The 17441-nt window shown below is 46.4% G+C and overlaps 2 protein-coding genes across 2 annotated transcripts in view; both read right to left on the reverse strand.

Annotated features, from left to right (window-relative positions):
* Positions 1–1387: 1387 nt before the first annotated feature.
* On the reverse strand, positions 1388–5324 carry LOC123030604 (zinc finger protein 34-like). Its single transcript, XM_044444671.1, has 2 exons — positions 5251–5324; positions 1388–2396 (listed from the first exon to the last, which is right to left on the reverse strand). The coding sequence occupies exon 2, from the start codon at positions 2350–2352 to the stop codon at positions 1705–1707; it is 648 nt and encodes a 215-aa protein (XP_044300606.1). The 5' UTR covers positions 2353–2396; positions 5251–5324; the 3' UTR covers positions 1388–1704.
* A 3344-nt stretch (positions 5325–8668) lies between these two features.
* ZNF132 (zinc finger protein 132) overlaps positions 8669–17441 on the reverse strand; it is a 28499-nt gene continuing 19726 nt past the window's right edge. The window contains exon 3 of the mRNA XM_044444672.1: positions 8669–11832. Coding sequence (XP_044300607.1) covers positions 11275–11832 — 558 coding nt within the window. The 3' untranslated portion in view covers positions 8669–11274. The remainder of the gene's footprint in view (positions 11833–17441) is intronic.

The raw sequence follows: 17441 nt of genomic DNA on the forward strand, positions 1-17441 counted from the left end.
AACCGAAACAATCTGAAGGTGCAATAACAGAACCACAGCATCCAGATCTCAAGCAGTTACAGTTCCATTGTGTTTTGCAGTGAAGGGCTGCATTTGGAGAATAGTGTCCAATTCTTGACATAGTATTTAAGGAAGGCTGCAGACAAACTAAACTGTGTCCAGAGGAGTGTCACCAGAATAGTGAGGGATTTGCATTAACAGTTGAAAGAGCTGGTTGTATTTAGCGTAGGGAAGGCAAGATTAAGGGGATGCATGGGAGCTCTTCAGATATTTGAAGATCTGTCAGGCAGAAGATGGAGGAGGCTTGTGAACTGTCTGCAAGGTAGGACAGGAATCAGTAGGTGGAAATTGCAAGGGTGTAGAATTAGGCTAAGAGTGAAGAGAAACTTCATCACAGTAGGAGCTGTTTGACCATGGAGCAGACTGCTGCAGTAAGCGATGAACTCTCCTTCGTCGGATGTGTCTAAGCAGAGGCTGGATGTCCATCTGTCAAAGATGCTGTAGTTGCATCCAGCACTGTAATTTCAACATGGAACAGGCAAGCAGAAGAGATGAGCTTCGAGCCCATTTCCAACTCTAAAATACTAGATTCCACCTACTTGTGTGTATTCATTTATCTGCCCTTTCACACAGTGTGGAATTGTACATTAAATGTGTATCTGTGGACAAAGCTGAAGACTAACCTAAGCCTGAAGGACTCATACACACTGTCAGTTCCTTATCATCTACGTCTCTTTCCCAAGGAAAGCAGTCATTGTTCATATGTGTGTGCAATGTGTAGTTAAGTAATGGTGCAACAGCCCTACCACAAGACTGAGTGAGGCACTTGCCTAGTCAACAGATGTGGGAAGATTCTCAACCGCACTGGGTTGAGAAAGACAGCTCTGTGCCATGTGGCCTCCCCTAAATTAATCTGCTGTTTTCAGGTGCAGGAGAGGAGGATGCCCTCCCTCCATGTTGATGGCATAATCATATACCAATCCAGCTGCCAATTCAGATGGAACAGGAGTGGTGTCATCTTTCTCGTAGCCCCAGGCAGAGGAAGATTCTGGACTGGCCCAGTTTCCAGGAGGCTGAAAGCATTTTACCCAGAGTGGCACCACCACTTACCTGGTCTAAGCAGTGTGGTCTGGTGGTTAGAGTGTTGGACAGGGGCCTAGGAGCACTAGAGTCTAGGCCCCACTCAGCCATGAATCTCACTGGGTGACTTTGGGCCAGTCACTCACTCAGCCTAACCTATCTCAAAGGGTTGCTGTTGTGCAGATACAATGGAAGCAGGGAGAACAATGTAAGCCACCTTGGCCAGAGGAAAGATAATAAGATATAAATGTAACAACAACAACAATATATAAACCCCTAGTTTACTGTACAATATCACAAAGGATGATTTCATAAATAGATCTTGTTTCTTGGCCTGAACAGCTGACACTCTTTATTGAGGATATTTATATCCCACCTTCCCCTTAAAGAATCTATAAAATGGCTTACATTAGCATCCAAAAGAAAAGAACGTGATCTCTTGTGGTAGATTCTCTGACCTATGGAATACTGTGCACTCACCTTACGGCCTTGATGGTTAAACAGGAAACTCTGCCTGGAGGCAATTCCAGGATGCTGAAAAAAGTAGTGATCCAGGAAACCAGATAAAATCCTGTTTTTAGAAGCCCCCCCTTTCTGCCATGGTGTTCCAGCACCAATGGACCATTAAGATGACTTGCAGTGGGCACGGTGGTGCAGGAGGAGGGCCGTGCCCTCGCTGCAGGGACAGCACTGCTGGTCCTGCTCTGTGCCTCCTTCAGCAGCATGGAGGCGCTGGTGACGAGCAAGGTGGGAGGTGCGGATGAAGCGCTTGCAGCACTGCGGGCAGGCGTAGGGTCGCTCCCCTGTGTGAGAGCGCTGATGCTCCAGGAGCCGTCCACTTTCACAGAAACGCTTGCCGCACTGGACACAAGCATATGGCTTTTGGCCACTGTGGAGGCGTCGGTGCTGGGCTAGGTTGGATCTCCAGGAGAAGCGCTTGCCGCAGCAGTCGCAAGCATAGGGACGCTCCCCAGTGTGCATGCGCTGGTGCTGCCGCAGATTTGACAGTTGCGTGAAGGCCTTGGGGCAGTCTGTGCACCTGTAAGGCTTCTCCCCTGAGTGTGTCCCCAGGTGGCGCATCAGGTCCGAGCTCTGGCCAAACCCCTTCCCGCATTCCACACACTTGTATGGCTTCTGGCTTTCACTAGAGGAGACAGGGAGAGGTCTGGAGGGAAGAACCAAAGAGAACTCTCCAACTCCCAGTTTCTTGTGGCTCAGTTCCAGTTCAGGGCTCTGGGGCTTGGGCCCTGAAGGTTCTTCTCTTGACAACATCTTTTTGGTGCGGAAGATTTCCTGCTAAAAATCCTGCCTGACATCTGTGAAGACAATATCAGCTTATGTGAACTAGAAAAAAGTAACAAGACATGCATATTAGCCACACAAATACATAAGGACACTGCCCACTCCAGATTATTGTGGTGCATGGGCAAGGCACCCTCCATGGACCCCCTCCCTCAATAAGACTTGTGCCGTCTTACTGCCACCAACACCAGCTCCCCTTTCTCATCCTTGCTACCACTGGCTTGATTGACATGCAGGGTACCAGTGAGAAAGCAGGCATCTTCCTTCTCACCAACACCACTGTATGGGCCACAGTAAGAGGGAGGTAAACAAGCAGGTTGCAATGGTGAAGAGGAAAAGCAAGTCCAAGAGACTCTCATCAGTGTGTGCGTCTTTGGCCAGTGCCTGGCCATGCCCACCCTCGACACCAGTCCTGTATAAGACGCCCATTTCACTTATCTTTATGGCAGGGCTGGGCAACCGTTTTGGCTCCAACAGCTGCACACTCTGCCTGATAATAAACAGGGGGCCAAACATGCACACAGATTTTGCATGACTCCTAGCTGGGCAAAGTAGAGGAAGTGCCTCAGCTGGTCTAGGGGCTATGCAAACCAGCAAGCTCCCAGAGAGTGAGCAATCTGAACAAGTGAACAGGGGCAGTTAACAGGTGTTTGGGAGTAGTGTTCAAGCAGAGGAGGTCCCTTATTTATTTTCTTGTAGCACTTATATACTGGTTGGACTTTCGGGGAAGAAAGGACAACACACAGACCATTCCAAAATCAGTAAAGTAAAATCAAAGAGGGAGTAAAGACTACGGATGGAAAATACTTTCTAGTGGTGGTGATCTGCAAGGTCCATGCAATATTTGGTCAGGTCAACATGGCCTACATGTGCCATAAGTGCAAGCTTGGAAGAAAACTGCAAGCTTTTCTTGCCCTGTTTGAAGAAAAAGTGAGAATACTAGGGTGGCGACACTTTACTCCCAAAGGAGTAAGAGTTCTTAGGCAGAGGTACTGCAACAGCAAAATGACGTACACAAGGCAGAATTGCAACAGCAAGCTGAGGCAGAAGAACCCTGAAGCAAAGGAAAATGAAATAGAGGAAACTTCCTGGAAGAGGGTGACAGGAGCAGAAGAATTAGAAGACACTCTGCACCAGTAGAAGCAGTGGAACTAAACTGCTTTCAGGCACCTGAGGATGAGATTGGAAAGCAGCCCTACGGGAGATCCTGTGCAACACTGAACAAGAAGCTGAAGGTCAGTCAAACAAAGACAATGAAACCAAGGCCTACTAGAAGAGAAGAGTTGTGGTTGTGGAAGACACCCTACAATATGGGATGGAAACCATGCATTACAATGGAAAGAGCAGCTCTAATAGTGCCCAGCAATAGTCTTCCAAAACTGTAGAAAGTAAGCTGGACTATAACATGAATTTGAACTCTTAACACAGGAGGTGAATACAACTTGATAGATGTAATTGAAGCTTGGTGGAATGACTCCCATTACAGCAATTCACCAATTGAAGGATATAACTTGTTCAAAAACAGAAGGAAGATAAAGGGAGGTGAACTAAAGAGACATATCTCTACACAGAAATACAGAAGTAGCCTCATCAAGAGCATCTGGATTAAAATGAATAGAACAAAAACAATAAAAGGAAAATGGTGGTTGGAGTGAAGGAGAAGGTGAGGAAGAGACTTTTGAAAAACAAATTGCCAGTGTTTCAAGAAGGCATGATATAGTAATAATGGGGGACTTCAACTTCCCTGGTATTTGTTGAGAGGCAAATTCTGCCAACCATGGTTCTTCCTTTACTTTTGTTGCTGGTAACTTCTCCTACAGAAAGCGGAGGAAGGAACTGCAGCACTTGATTCTAACCAACAGGGATGACTTTAGCAGGTAAAGTGGCAGTTATGGGAACTTTCTGGGAAAGTTATCATGCCATGCATGATTCTCGATTCTTTCTTATCTTTTCATATCACATCATCTTTTGCAGCCTGAACACATTCCAACCCCGAAAATGTGGGAATGGGATAGAACTAATATTGAGCAAGGGAGAATCTCTACAATTATTTGTGCATTATATAGAGTCATTGGGGTGCATGGTGATTTTTAGATGCATGGAATTATAACATTGGAAAGGGTTTTCCAAAGGCCATCCAACCTCTGCTTAAATTTCTGCATTGAAAGAGGGCCCATCTTCTCCTAAGCCAGTCTACCCTCCCATTCTTTAATCTCACAACAGCTTGTGGGGAAGGTTCAATTGAGATAGTGGCTGGATGGATTTCAACTAGTAAGTTTCATGGCCAGGCTGAATGGGCATTTGAACCCAGATTTCCCCACCCCTAGCCCAGTGCTACACAATGCTGCCTCACAGCTGGGTTATGAAAGAAACCTAAGCAGTGATCAATTCCAAAAGACCTGTGGGATTCATATCTACTTCAGAGCCCTTCTCTTTGCCCTGAAAAGCAGCCTGGGCACAAACGCTGCTAGAGAAGATGCCCTCTGCACGTGCTCAGAGGCACATTGCTTTCGAATGCCTTCGTACAGACACCTCAGGGACAGGGCAAAGGTTATGAAAACTGGATCTGGAGCTCAGCTGAAGCCCAGTGCTTGAACCGGGAACAGAGAGGCGCGAGCAGAGGGAGCAGCGAGTTCTTCGCGTGAAGTAGCCAGGGCGGCAAGGCGTTCGTTTCTTTGGGAGCCGGGCTTGCCGACGCCATGCGCAATCCATGCACATACCATGGAGGGTGAAGAGGGAACGCGCAGGCACTCGCCATGCATAGACCGAGCGGCTCCTGCCTCCCCGCCCGACACACGCGCATGCAGAGCCCCGTTTGCCGCACTACACCCGGGCACCGCTCCTCGCTCTCCAGACGCCCCTCCTGACCTCGCGCTCCCGGCTCGGAGCTGGGCTGCGCTGGCACCTCCTCATCTGAGCAGCAGGGGGAGGCAGGGGTCACCCGCACCTGGATCCCACACAGGAGGCGGGCGGCAGCAGCGGCGGCGGCATCGCGGGCCACTCGGGGATTAAGAATAGGCCCCGCACAGGCAGCCGCTCTGGCCCCGTGCAAGGCCGGAGCCCGGATGGCTCTCCATGGTTTTAACCCCTGCTCATCTCCGCAGTGGGTCCAAGCGGCACACCTGCTTGCTCGTGCCAAGGAAAGAACTGTGTTGTAAGTGGGTGGTACAGGGGCGCTGCGGGTTAAATAGCTTCATGACCGGCAGAAATTCAACGGGTGGCCGAAAGAGACAGTCACCCTGTGTCCAAACGAGATGTATCTATAAAGAGAAATTATAGTGGCTAAAAATCTGGGATATGTATCCTCTTTTACACATGCAAACGCTCTGTTGAGCGGTATGAGCAGTGGTTGCAGCTAAATAAGTTTACACCCTGGACTCAATCGTCTTGCACTCCATTTATTGCTGATACATTGCAGCAAAAATATCAGAAACTGTCCATGTGATTAAAACCCAAAGCCTCCAAACATATGCCATTTTGTATTTTAAACACCTCTAGAATGTTGCACGCTTAGAATCATAGAAAAGTAGAGTTGGAAGGGACCATACAGGCCATCGGGTCTTTGTTGCAGGACACAAAATTACACCATTCCACTCAGATGGCTGTCCAGTTTCTTTTTGAATGTCTCTAGTGTGGGAGAGCCCACCACCTTTCTAGGCAGCTGGTTCCTCTGACAGGATGCTTTTCCTGGTGTTCAGCCTGAATCTGAGTTGTTGCAACTTGAATTGATTGCTCGTGTCCTACATTCTGGCATCATTAAGAAGAGATCTTGACCTTCCTCTTTGTGACAGCCTTTGAGGTACTTTGAGAACATGGGTCCTCAAACTACAGCCCACAGGCTGGATCTGGGCCGCCATGCCCATTTTTCCGGCACACCATAGAGGCTTTGGACTTGCCGTGTGCACACACCCGTGCACACACCTGGCGAGACGATGGCTTGCTCATGCAGAGATCATTTTGGACTTTCTGAGAAAAGGATCTCCTTGCTCACAAGCCGGCGCCTCGCTGTGCAGCAGCTTGCTCACAAGGAGATTGTTTTCTCCGAGCGAGTCCAAAATGATCTCCCCGCACCTGCATGCCCCCCCCACACCACCTTGGTGACCTGCGCCCATTGCTGGCACCTTTCAATTGGCCCCTGTTGAAAAAGTTTGAGGACCCCTGTTATAGAGGGATATTACCCCCCCCCCCTTTCAAGGCTGAGCAAGCCCAGTTCTCTTGGCCTCTCCTCATAGGGCAGTGTTTCCAAACCCTGGATCATGTTTATTGCCTTCCACTTGTGACAGAAATATTTATTTTGTGTGTGTGTGAGTATCTCCTGCTTTGTTTTACTGCAAGGAACCCAAGGCAGCTTGCCTAGTCTTCTATTTTATTCTCACAAATACCCTGGAAGAGTCAGGCCGAAAGGTATGAGTATAATGGCTTCATGGCTGAGTGGGTGCTAGAACTTTGATTTCCCAAGTCCCAGTCCAATCTTCTAATCACTACTCAGCACTTGCTAACAGAGTTGACATGTTGTCCTGACGAAAAAAACACATTTACTTGAGAATAAACATTGTGTTGTAAAAATAATTTTAACATCAAGATTTTTAAGGAGATCACCAAATATACATGATCAGACTCCCCTGACTATAAAATATTCTTAAAATAACGAATGATGCTGTAGTGGACAGTGTGGACTCTAATGTGCTCATTCACCCGAGGAGCTGACTCTAATCTGCCGATCTCATCACCTGACATTCTCCAGCTGGACATTTGAGGCCAGGCCCTAGCTGCACCATTTTGAGAATATAATGATCGAAAGAGCCATTCCTAATGCCATGTCCTCATACCCTCCATCTGAGAGACAGACACTGGTGTATTTGCAAGACTTAACTAAATCCAGGGTGCATTTGTGGAATTTCCCCCAACTCACCTTTTTCACTGCCCACTTGGCTCTCTGTCAGGTTTTCCTGTCTGACCTTCTCAGTGCTGGCTCCAGAGGTAAAAGCAACCCATGGCAGGGCCGTCTTAACAGCATTATGGGCCCAGGCAAAGCAGTGTACTGGGCCCCCTACCACAACTACAACCACTGTTAATTTTGGAAGTTTTCCAATTGTCCAAGGGTTAACATACACAGATTAGTATGGGGCCCATGGGCAAGTGCCCATCAGGCCCATGCGTTAAGACGGCCCTGACCCATGGTTCAACAACCCACACTCAACCCATACTTAAACCTTGAGTGTGGGTGACTATGTAGTCTGAACTCAATATCTTCTTGAGCTTGCCTGTGGTTATTACATTCTACCTGATGTCTACCTTGGAGGCAAATGTCTCTATCATAGAGATTAACCTTCACTTCCAAAAAAATGTACACAGCCCAGTGACAGAGCACATGCTTTGCATGCAAACGGCCCCACGTTCAACCTCTGCCATTTTCAGAAAGAGCAAAGAAATATCCATATTGGAATCCAGAGAGCTTAATGCACTAATGGTCCATTTATCTGCAAGGTAAGGGCCATTAATAAAATCTATATGACATTACAAAATATATAACAGAAATAAAACAATGGAATAACTGTTCAATGAAATCTGAACTAAAATAAATCTAGGCCTTTACTCCAAAGGATCATATTTACAGTTAATTGTGATTGTAGTTCAAAGTTTAACACGATTTTTTTAAAGCCAGTAAGGAAAAAAGCACAACCTCCTGGGGCACTAGATGATCTGACAGCAGGTAGTATATATTTCATGTTCAGGTTGCAACCTGTATTTAATATTCCTGGCATTTTTAATATGGGAATGCATGTAAAGGACCACTCACAAATAGCATAATGGATTTAGAAGATAAAATGTTCTGTTGATGCAATATAATGTTTAGATTACAACTCCATTTCCATAGCTCTCTCTTACAAAGTGACTCAAAGAAGTCCTCAGAAATGGAGTACAATCAAAGAAGAGCATTAAAACTAGAGACCCATGGCATGCAAGACCAAAGACCATTTATACGCAATACATATTGGAATGAAAAATTGCTCTTCTATTACTGGAAAAGGGTAAGTCTTACTTTTGAAACAACAGAGATAAAGAGTTATGAGCCAGCCATCTGGGTCACCTGAATGAAAAGATATTCCTTATGGAAAGATGGGTCACAGAGAGTATCTTTGCAAAACCCTGTTTCTCTTTCAAGCAACCCCCCCCGCAAGTTCCCTTGCCTTTCATCATTCCTTTATCCTGAATGTTTGCTGAGGTTAGCAAAACAAGAACTTCACCAGCCAATGGTTCAAAATAGCCAGACAAAACCCTTTCATGCAACTTGTTGAACTTTAATATGCCCCAAATGAAGCCATGGTGATTACAGAGTGAAACGTTAGTGAGAGATTTCTGGATGAAGAAATATAAATAGCTGCTGATAAGAGAAGCTACAGAAGGAAATGAAGAGCATCTAAAACTAGAAAAATTCTTCTAACTGGAGTGTTCAACTATTCAGCGGCATCCAGGCAATTGAAACAGAAAAGAAGAGACTTTGTTCTTAGAGACATGGTTTGCTAGCTCTGACCCAGTGATGATTGTACCTACATCAGCCTCCCCCAGTCAGGCGATATTTAGATATCGTGGAATACAACTGGCTGGGGCTAATGGAAGTTGTAGTCCAAAACATCTGGAGAGTACCAGGTTAGGGAAGGTGGATCATACACACACACAATGAAGAGGGAGGATATTGGCTTTCTGGGCTCAACCTGGAGATCCTGCTTGTCCCTTTAAAAGCTGAGAATATAAGAAGATTCAGAGTAGATCAAAGGCCAGCTTAGTCAAGCATAACCCAATGCTTCTGGGAAGCCCATAAGCTGGACATGAAGATAGCCCTTTGCTGTTCCCAGCAACTGGTATTTGGGGAATACTGCCCCTGAATATCAAATCCCCTTTTAACGTCATTCAAGCCAGTGACCTGATTCACATGCTGCATTGGTCCATTCATTTCAGGGTTATGAAATGCATGCCAGCCACCATTTTGAATGTGCAAGCCGTGAGAGCAGCATACTGCAGCCTGTCATGTCATGCACACCCACACATCAGAACTGCCCAGCGACCCAACAGCCTGCCACAGCTTGCATACTCAAAGTGGTGCCTGGTATGCATCTCTGAGCCCTGTGGGAGAATTAACCCACAGTGGCTTATTATGAGGTGCAAACCCACCACAATGACAACTGCTGTCATGCAACAGGGATGGAGGACTTGTGGCCCTCCAGATGTTGGCCTACAATTTCTACTGCCCTGGCCATTGCCTGGCTAGGGCTGATGGGAGCTGAAATCCAGCAGCATCTGGAAGGCCAGCAGTTCCCCACCTCTAATTCTATATATTCAATTCTATAAGTTAAGGCTGGGGGAAGATCTCTATCAACTTTCTATCATGCAGGTGTTATAAACTGTTATCATGCTCACCCACTTCCATCCATTTTTCCCCCAAGGCAGAAAGATATCACAGAACCATGGTGGATCCAATCCTGTCCCTACACTTAGGGATCCCCTTGTCCACAGTCCTCTGCCACTTTCTCTGAAGTAAAAAATGAAGCTGCACCGACTGCTTTAAGTGCAGAGGTTGAAGAATGGTGGGCTTTATCCCAATCTGCTGCTCTGGAACTTTTAAAGGGACAGGCCAGAACTCCAGGTTCCAACTGGGCAATCCTTTGGGATGATACTGCTGTGTTGGGAACAGCCTGTTCTCCCCACCCTCCTTTTTAAAAAATGAAGTGCTCTATCTCTGGTAAGCAGGGAGGACACATTCTTCAAACAACATTTCAAAGAGAAGATTACTCATTACTGATTATTTTCATTTTGATCCCACTTCCTAGCCCGAACCTAAGCCCTGAAAGGGCTTACAATCATAGGACAAAGAAAATAGCCAACAATTACTTTAAAAACCATTTAAAAACAACAGCAACAGAAATAAGAATACATTGTGCAAAAGAAAATGTTTCCAAAATGGCAGACCATTGCTGTGAAGAATAGCTCTGCTGGTAGGGAATCACAAGGATATTTCTGTGCTTGAGGCTTGCCCAGAAAAATATAGAACAAGATGACCTTTGCGACATCACAGACACTATCCAGATGGTGTCCATGGTATGTGCAGTCACATTAGAGGAGAAAGAATGGTAGGTCTCCAGCAACAATATATTGTGATTCGATAACTTGGGAAATGTAAGGTCCCTGAAGCAGAATTGCTTGCTATGGGAATATGTCTGGATCTGATGCCACAAATGACTCTGGAAAGGTCCTCTTTATGTAATGAGGGGAAGAGAATTTTCACCCTTGCAGGACCCACACAACTAAAAGTGCCCAGAGCCTCCTGCAATTCTCAGTAAGGCTCATCAAGTGCAGAACAACCAAAGCAACCCTCCTATTTCAGTCACTGAGCAGAACCAGGTCTCTGAAGCCTTTGTGCAAATGGCTGGCAGATTTGGATCCAATCTGTGACTCACTGAGGCACCTTAACAGGGCAAAGGCTTCCGGATCCAGAGGTTGTTAACTTTCAGACAGCCTTGAACTCTTGACTTTTTAAAAAAATTAACCACTAACCTAGTCTTCAGCTCCTGCAGACCTATCCCTTTCTAATAATCCAGAGAGTCCTAGCTCTCACTTGATAATAGACTGTGACCCAAAAAGTGTCAAAGAAAAAAAAATCCACATCTTCCAACAGGGCCACTTACAACAGAACATGCAACTTAAGGCAAAATATGCAAATTTGCATCAGTCATCTTTTTCTTATTCTTAATTACAAAATCAAAATTTTGCTGAATTTGTCATTTCTGAGCACAAAATACTCAATGCACCTTCTGGGCATGTTTTGTTTGTTTCTGCAATACGGAAATGGGAAATTCGGATGTGAGTTGGCATACAGGTCTGGGGCTTGGTCTTTTAGGATGGGCACTTGTATGACCTCACAAGGACCATATGGGTCTTCTGATGCGTGCTAAGGCCAGACCTCTGTCGAAAGCTTTTCCCGCATTCCATGCAGCGATATGGTTTCTCCCCAGTGTGAATTCTCTGGTGGATGGTAAGGTGTGAGCTCACACTGAAGGTTTTCCCACACTCATTGCACTTATAAGGCCTCTCCCCAGTATGGATTCTCTGGTGCAGGATGAGGGTGGAACTCTGGCTGAATCTTTTCCCACAGGCTTGGCACTCATAAGGCTTCTCTCCAGTGTGGATTCTTTGATGTTTTGTCAGGTGTGAACTCACCGAGAAGCACTTCCCACAATCCGTGCACTTGTAAGGCTTCTCTCCTGTGTGGATACGGCGGTGGAGCACAAGGGTGGAGCTCTGGCTGAACCTTTTCCCACAATCATTGCACTCGTATGGCTTCTCACCAGTGTGGATCCTCCGATGAATGTTGAGATGGGAGCTCACGCCAAAGCTTTTCCCACAATCTGAGCATGCATAGATCTTGTCAGCAGAACGAGGTGGTCTCTGGGGCTGGGTGAGACCATGCTGAGCCTGGGCGAGACTCTCCCCACACTGGACACACAAGTTGGCGCTGGCCCCCATGTACACCCTTGGTGTGATATTGGGATTGTCTTTTGGCATTGGGGGAAGAAGAGGAGGCTTGGCCCATCCTTTCCCAGCATCCTCACTTTGCTGCCCAGCTTGATTCTGGCCCAGGTAAAGAGAGCCTTCGGAACGCCCCGGCAACTGCTTCTGTACCTGCCCTGCCTCAGCACTTCCAGGCTGGGAATTGGGGTTCATGGTTCCTCCATCTACCAAAGGAAAGAGAGTAAAACCATCATGGGGAAAACCTGGCATTGTTGCAATAGCTGCTATTTTATATTTTCATTGATACTTTACCTTGATGGTTTGACTGAGTGTTGTTTTTAAATCATCTTACACACATACCCCAAGTTCTTTGCATGGACTGGGTCAAAAACAGCAAATTAACACCCATAACATACCTTAGCAGTATTGCACTCTAGGATGGATTACACTTGGTTGCCACCTGGGAGGACCCATCCTGAGCCACAGACGTCAAACCAAAGAGTGGCAGCTGATGGCACTACTTTCTAATTCCTGATATTCTGCTAACTGGGAGGGTTCTATGGGAATTCTGCCAGAGTGATTTGATTTCCTCACAACTCACCAAATCCTGTGAATATTTCTGTGAAGTACAATTGCTGAATACACAGGGACAGGAAATTTGCTAATTTTCTTTCATCTCTCTATCCACCACAAGATGGAGTAATCCCAATCTCCTAAACCTTTTTAAAGAGTTTATAAATAAAGAGGTGCCCTGGTACAATTTTATTGAAGAGAAATTTGCATAGCAACAAGCCATCTTCTGAGCTACACAGAATCTCTCCTGCCTGCTCAAGAGTTTTGCATAACTCAAATGCATGCAAATTCCTATGCCAGCAGAAGGCAATATTATGATCTCCATACATGTCTGTATTCTGGGATCTTGAGTTTGCAATAGTCATCTTCACTCCTTGAACTGTAATTTAAAAAAAATCTATAAAAATAAATAAATAAAAGAAAAGTCCTTACCTAGCGAGAGTAGAGTCCCATAATTGTCCTGTACAATGTCCCTGTAGACAGGTCTCTGGCATGGGTCCAGAAGGGCCCACTGTATCTCAGCAAAATACATCAGTCACTTCTGCAGAAGGCTCTGGCCTCTGAAAGAATAAGTTTCCCCTGCTCAGAATTCGACACCGACCCTGTTGCCCTGAGACCTGTCATGTGGCCAGACCTTTGGTGACAGCATCTGCTCCCCTGATCTCAAAGGCTAAACGCCACTTTGAGATAGCTCTCATTACTCTACCTTCAAAAGCAGGACTGGGGAACCAATGCCCCCCCATATGTCACTGGACTCCAATTCATATCAGCCACAGCCAATGGCTAGGGAGGGTGGGTGTTACAGTCCCTTCCAGCCCTATTCTATATCGGTCCTCCTGCACCTCGCGTCTCTCCAACAAAGCTTGCATGTGTGTGCTTTTAACAACTTCGCGACTCACAGGAATTCAACAGGTGAGGTACTTCCTGGCCATGGAGGAAGGGGCAGCAGCAGGAAGGAAAGCTTCACCTGCCGGATTTCTGCAGGGCGCACCGGTTTTTAGAGGGTGTGTGCGAAAGAAAGGTGGCAACCTTTCCTACTTCCGCCAACCCATCCCCCAAGCTCTACGTCATTCTCACGTCTTGAAAGATCCCCACCCCCCACACACATACACATACACACCCCGCTGCACGTCTCTTGTTTATATACGTAGGGAACAGCCAGGTTTTTAATCCAGGGAAGGGGATTCAGACGACTGTTCGCAGGCGCAAAGGCGCAGGCAGACGTTGGCTTCTCCGGTTCGGCATACTTTTGTTTTTTGGCTTTTCCTCCCCCCGCCCGCCTCTTCCTCCCCTTAGCGAGGAAGTTGCCTGGCTGCGTTGCTGGACTTTGGCCGGTGCTCAGCCCCAGTCGTTCACAGTTACCTGGAAGTCTCTGGCTTCAGGACTTGGCCCCTGAGAGCTGCAGAGTTCGGGGTCTCCCCTAAGAAATCACGCGGCCATGGACTCTCTCCCCCTCTCTCCACCCCGCCACCTGCGCTCCCTCCACCCCGAGGATGTGGCTGGAGCCAAACGAGGTCTCCTAAACTGAAGGCTCCTGCAGGCGGGAGCGACGCTACCCGGGCGGCTGCTACGAAAGCAAAAGCAGCAGCAGCAGCAAGCGAGCGCTCCCTCTTTCTCCCCCTCTCTCTCTGGTCTGACCTGGGAAGTTCAGCCCCCAAAATCGTCAGCGGTAGCAGCAGTAGCGAGAGAAAATGAGAACAGTCGCCTCCTTTTCTCTCTCTCTTTTTTCCCCCTTCTCTCTTTTTTGACAATGGTCAGAGCCCTCTAGCGGCATCGCTTCTGTTTTACACGCGGAACAACCCCAAACAAGAGCTGCTGTGGAAGGCCGGCCGGAAGGAAGCCCTCCTTGGCTTGGGCTTGGGGCCTAGGCACGGAGGGGGAGCTGAGGCTGCTGGATGCGGCCGAGTAGGATGGCTTTGATCGGAGTCGCGGGAAATGAATGGGGGTGGCCTTGCAGATAGTGATGGCTTACAGCTCTCATCAGCCCTGGCCAGCAGAGCAGCCTTCCAGAACAGGGTGCCTTCCAGATGTGTTTCACTGCAACTCCCATCACCCTTGCCCAGCCAGCAGGATACAAAACATCTGGAAGGTGCCAGGTTGGGGGAGAGGGGGAAATTTATTTATTCACTCCTTCATTTCCCCAGTGTTCCTGGATTGCCTTTCAACACAGGAACCCTCCTAAGGCAATAAAAAAAATCGCATATAATTAAGAACTAATACGAAAGAGTGATTGTTACTGGTTTAAAGCTGCAACTTACGCAGAATGCAGCAGTCAGATTAACAACCAGGATCTGTAGTTCTGAACACAAGACCAGTTCTGGACGGCTTGCATTGCCAGCCTGTATGCTTCTGGTCACAATTCAAGGTGCTGGTTTTAACCTATAAAGCCTTATATGGCTTAGGATTGCAATACCTTGAAGTGCCAACTCCAAGGGAAAAGTGGAGGGTGTCTGTGGTGGCCCCCTGTCTGTGGAACTACCTCTCCAGTGCAGCACAGCTGGCACTGAATTTGTCATCTTTTCCATGCCTGGTTCTCTTCAATGAAGCTTTTAAAGAATGACTTGGCCACTCAGGAATTGGAGAGGGATTAGCCATTCCATGTGTTTTGCAGGCTCATCCTTTGTTATTAGCTGCTTGAAACTTTTTAATTTTTTTCTGATTTTTTAAATTGAATTGCTATTGACAGTTTCTATGGGTTGTAATCCACCCAGAGAGCTTTGGCTGTGGGATGGTGTAGAAATACAATAAATGAAAGAAAAAAAGGAAGAAGAACCTCAGCTATGCACCAGAACAGTCTAGAACCAGATGTTGCAGCCCAACATCATCTACAAGGCCACATATTCCACATGACAGCTTTATAGAGCCAGCTTCCAAAGGCAACTGTGTTCTTAGTCATGACAGCTCAATGGGCCTTCCAGGGCTCAAGTCAACATGGCACTGAGTGCCAGCTGGAAGGCACCTGTGGGGTGGGGGGGGGGGCGTGCATCTAGGAAGCATCTACTTGTGGAAAAGAAGAGCTGCATAAGAAGGGCCTTTGGTCTGATCTGACAGGGCGGTCTTCTTGTATCCTCATAATGCTCAGATGACTATCCCGTCTAGGGCTGGGCAATATGCAGCCTAATTCCATGCAGCCTTCAGCCAAATTCCAAAAACTTTCAACAAGTGATTAATTTAGACACTGGCAAGAGTGATCTGTTCCTCCCTCTGGCAGTCTCTGGATGGGAAGGAAGCATGAATGAGAATGAGAGGGTTGCAGAGAGGACAGGGGGTGACAGAGAGAAAAAGAAAAGGGGCAGTTCCTCCCCTTTGGGCTTCTGCTGTACACAATACTGACATGCTCCCTCTCCCCCACCCCAGATCACCTCTGAGAACATGGAAGAAAAACTATACAAGTAGAAACCTAAAAGAATGGTTGATATTCAGACCATCTGTCCTGTATTTAAAATATTTTTATTCCTATTATAAATAATATTATTTTATAATAATAAGACTGTCTGCTCCTGCAAGACACCACACATTTGTTCAGAGAATATCTGATTTTCATGGGAAGGAACAGGACCTTGGTGGTCCCTGGGACCAGGAAGACCTCACTTCAGTTCCCCACACAGCCACCAAGCTCACTGGTGACATCTTGGCCAGTCACTCTCTCTCAGCCAAATCTACCTCAGCAGTTTGCTGCTGGGATAAAAGTTAGGATGGAGGAAACCATACAGGCCACTGGTGCTATATAGGTAAGAAATGTGGCATCAGATATCCTAAAAAGAAAATCAAATGCCATTAAACACCCAAGCAAAGAACAGTGGACTTTACCTGGTTCCTATCTAATCCTAAAGGCACCAGGCACATGGTTTAGGGAGGCAATTCAATTATTTGGACACCATCACTGAGATGGGGAGGGCAGTGCCCTGCTTTTCTGAGTATGCTGTGCCCAGAAAAATATTTTAACTTCCCTGGTAAGCAAAGCAAATCAGCCCACTGGCAGAGGTGGAAGGTCTTGCCACTGCTACAGCAATGTCCTAAGTTCACTGCTTTAGTTTTCCATGCACAAATGGGTGCAAACTGTTCAGATATATTTGGAAACAGTAGAAATGTGCAGTCCGGGACACCGTTAAGATGTATGCCACACCTGCTTTCGACTTCTGTTGTCCTCAGCTGTTGAGAATCCAATCTGCTGTTGTTTGCAAAGCTGTGTTGGCTTGGAAAATATGAGGCAACATTGGGGGAGCAGAATGAAATGCTGAGAACTATATACAGAAGATAGTAATAATGTATTAATCTAGCATTGCTGAATTATTTTAATGGACCTCCACCCATCTGGGATTAAAAATTGGGGTTTCTCAACATGATCTTCAAGCGGAGTAGAATGTTGGAACTTTCTTTTAGAAATTAATGTCTTTAGTACATAACTCCACCCCACGTCCCATAAAGTAGATTATATTTTTCAAGTTAAGTAAGCAAGAGCTTTATGGGATGCTAGAATGAGAAAGGCAAAAAGCTGAGTTTTAAGACAATGAACTATGGTCAACTAGTCACAGTTTAGTCAACCAAAGATACTGTAGGGGTGGAATTGCTTCTTGCCATAAAAATAAATAGAAGCAAAAGCAGAGCAAAAGAGGTGTATATACACAAGATGTATTTTATTAAGTCACGTATATTCTACCCATCTGATGTAAAAGCACCACATTGAGAAGTCTTCAACATTTACATTTTGTAAGAAACATCAACAATAATATAAATCAGTCTTAGAGAGTTGGCAGTTAAAAACAAGAAAAGCCTGCTAAAACAAAATGGGCTGCTGCCAAACACAAAACCACACTTCACAAAGCAAGGCCTTCCATAACTGAATGCAGCCACTAAAAGTGTCCCCTCTCTTCTCACTTAAATATGCTTCCACCCAAGGGGAGACACAGAGAAAAGCCACCTTCTGAGTTTAGGCAAGTGGCTATCTCTAACCTATCATGGAAGGAACAACCCTAAGC

This window comes from Varanus komodoensis, unplaced genomic scaffold (genome assembly GCF_004798865.1).
Source record: "Varanus komodoensis strain SLA01 unplaced genomic scaffold, ASM479886v1 scaffold45, whole genome shotgun sequence".
In the NCBI taxonomy this organism is placed as follows: Eukaryota; Metazoa; Chordata; class Lepidosauria; order Squamata; family Varanidae; genus Varanus; species Varanus komodoensis.

Bases quoted from the DNA above. Each gene is read 5' to 3' on its own strand.
- LOC123030604 (XM_044444671.1), bottom strand. From the start codon at position 2,352: ATGTTGTCAAGAGAAGAACCTTCAGGGCCCAAGCCCCAGAGCCCTGAA.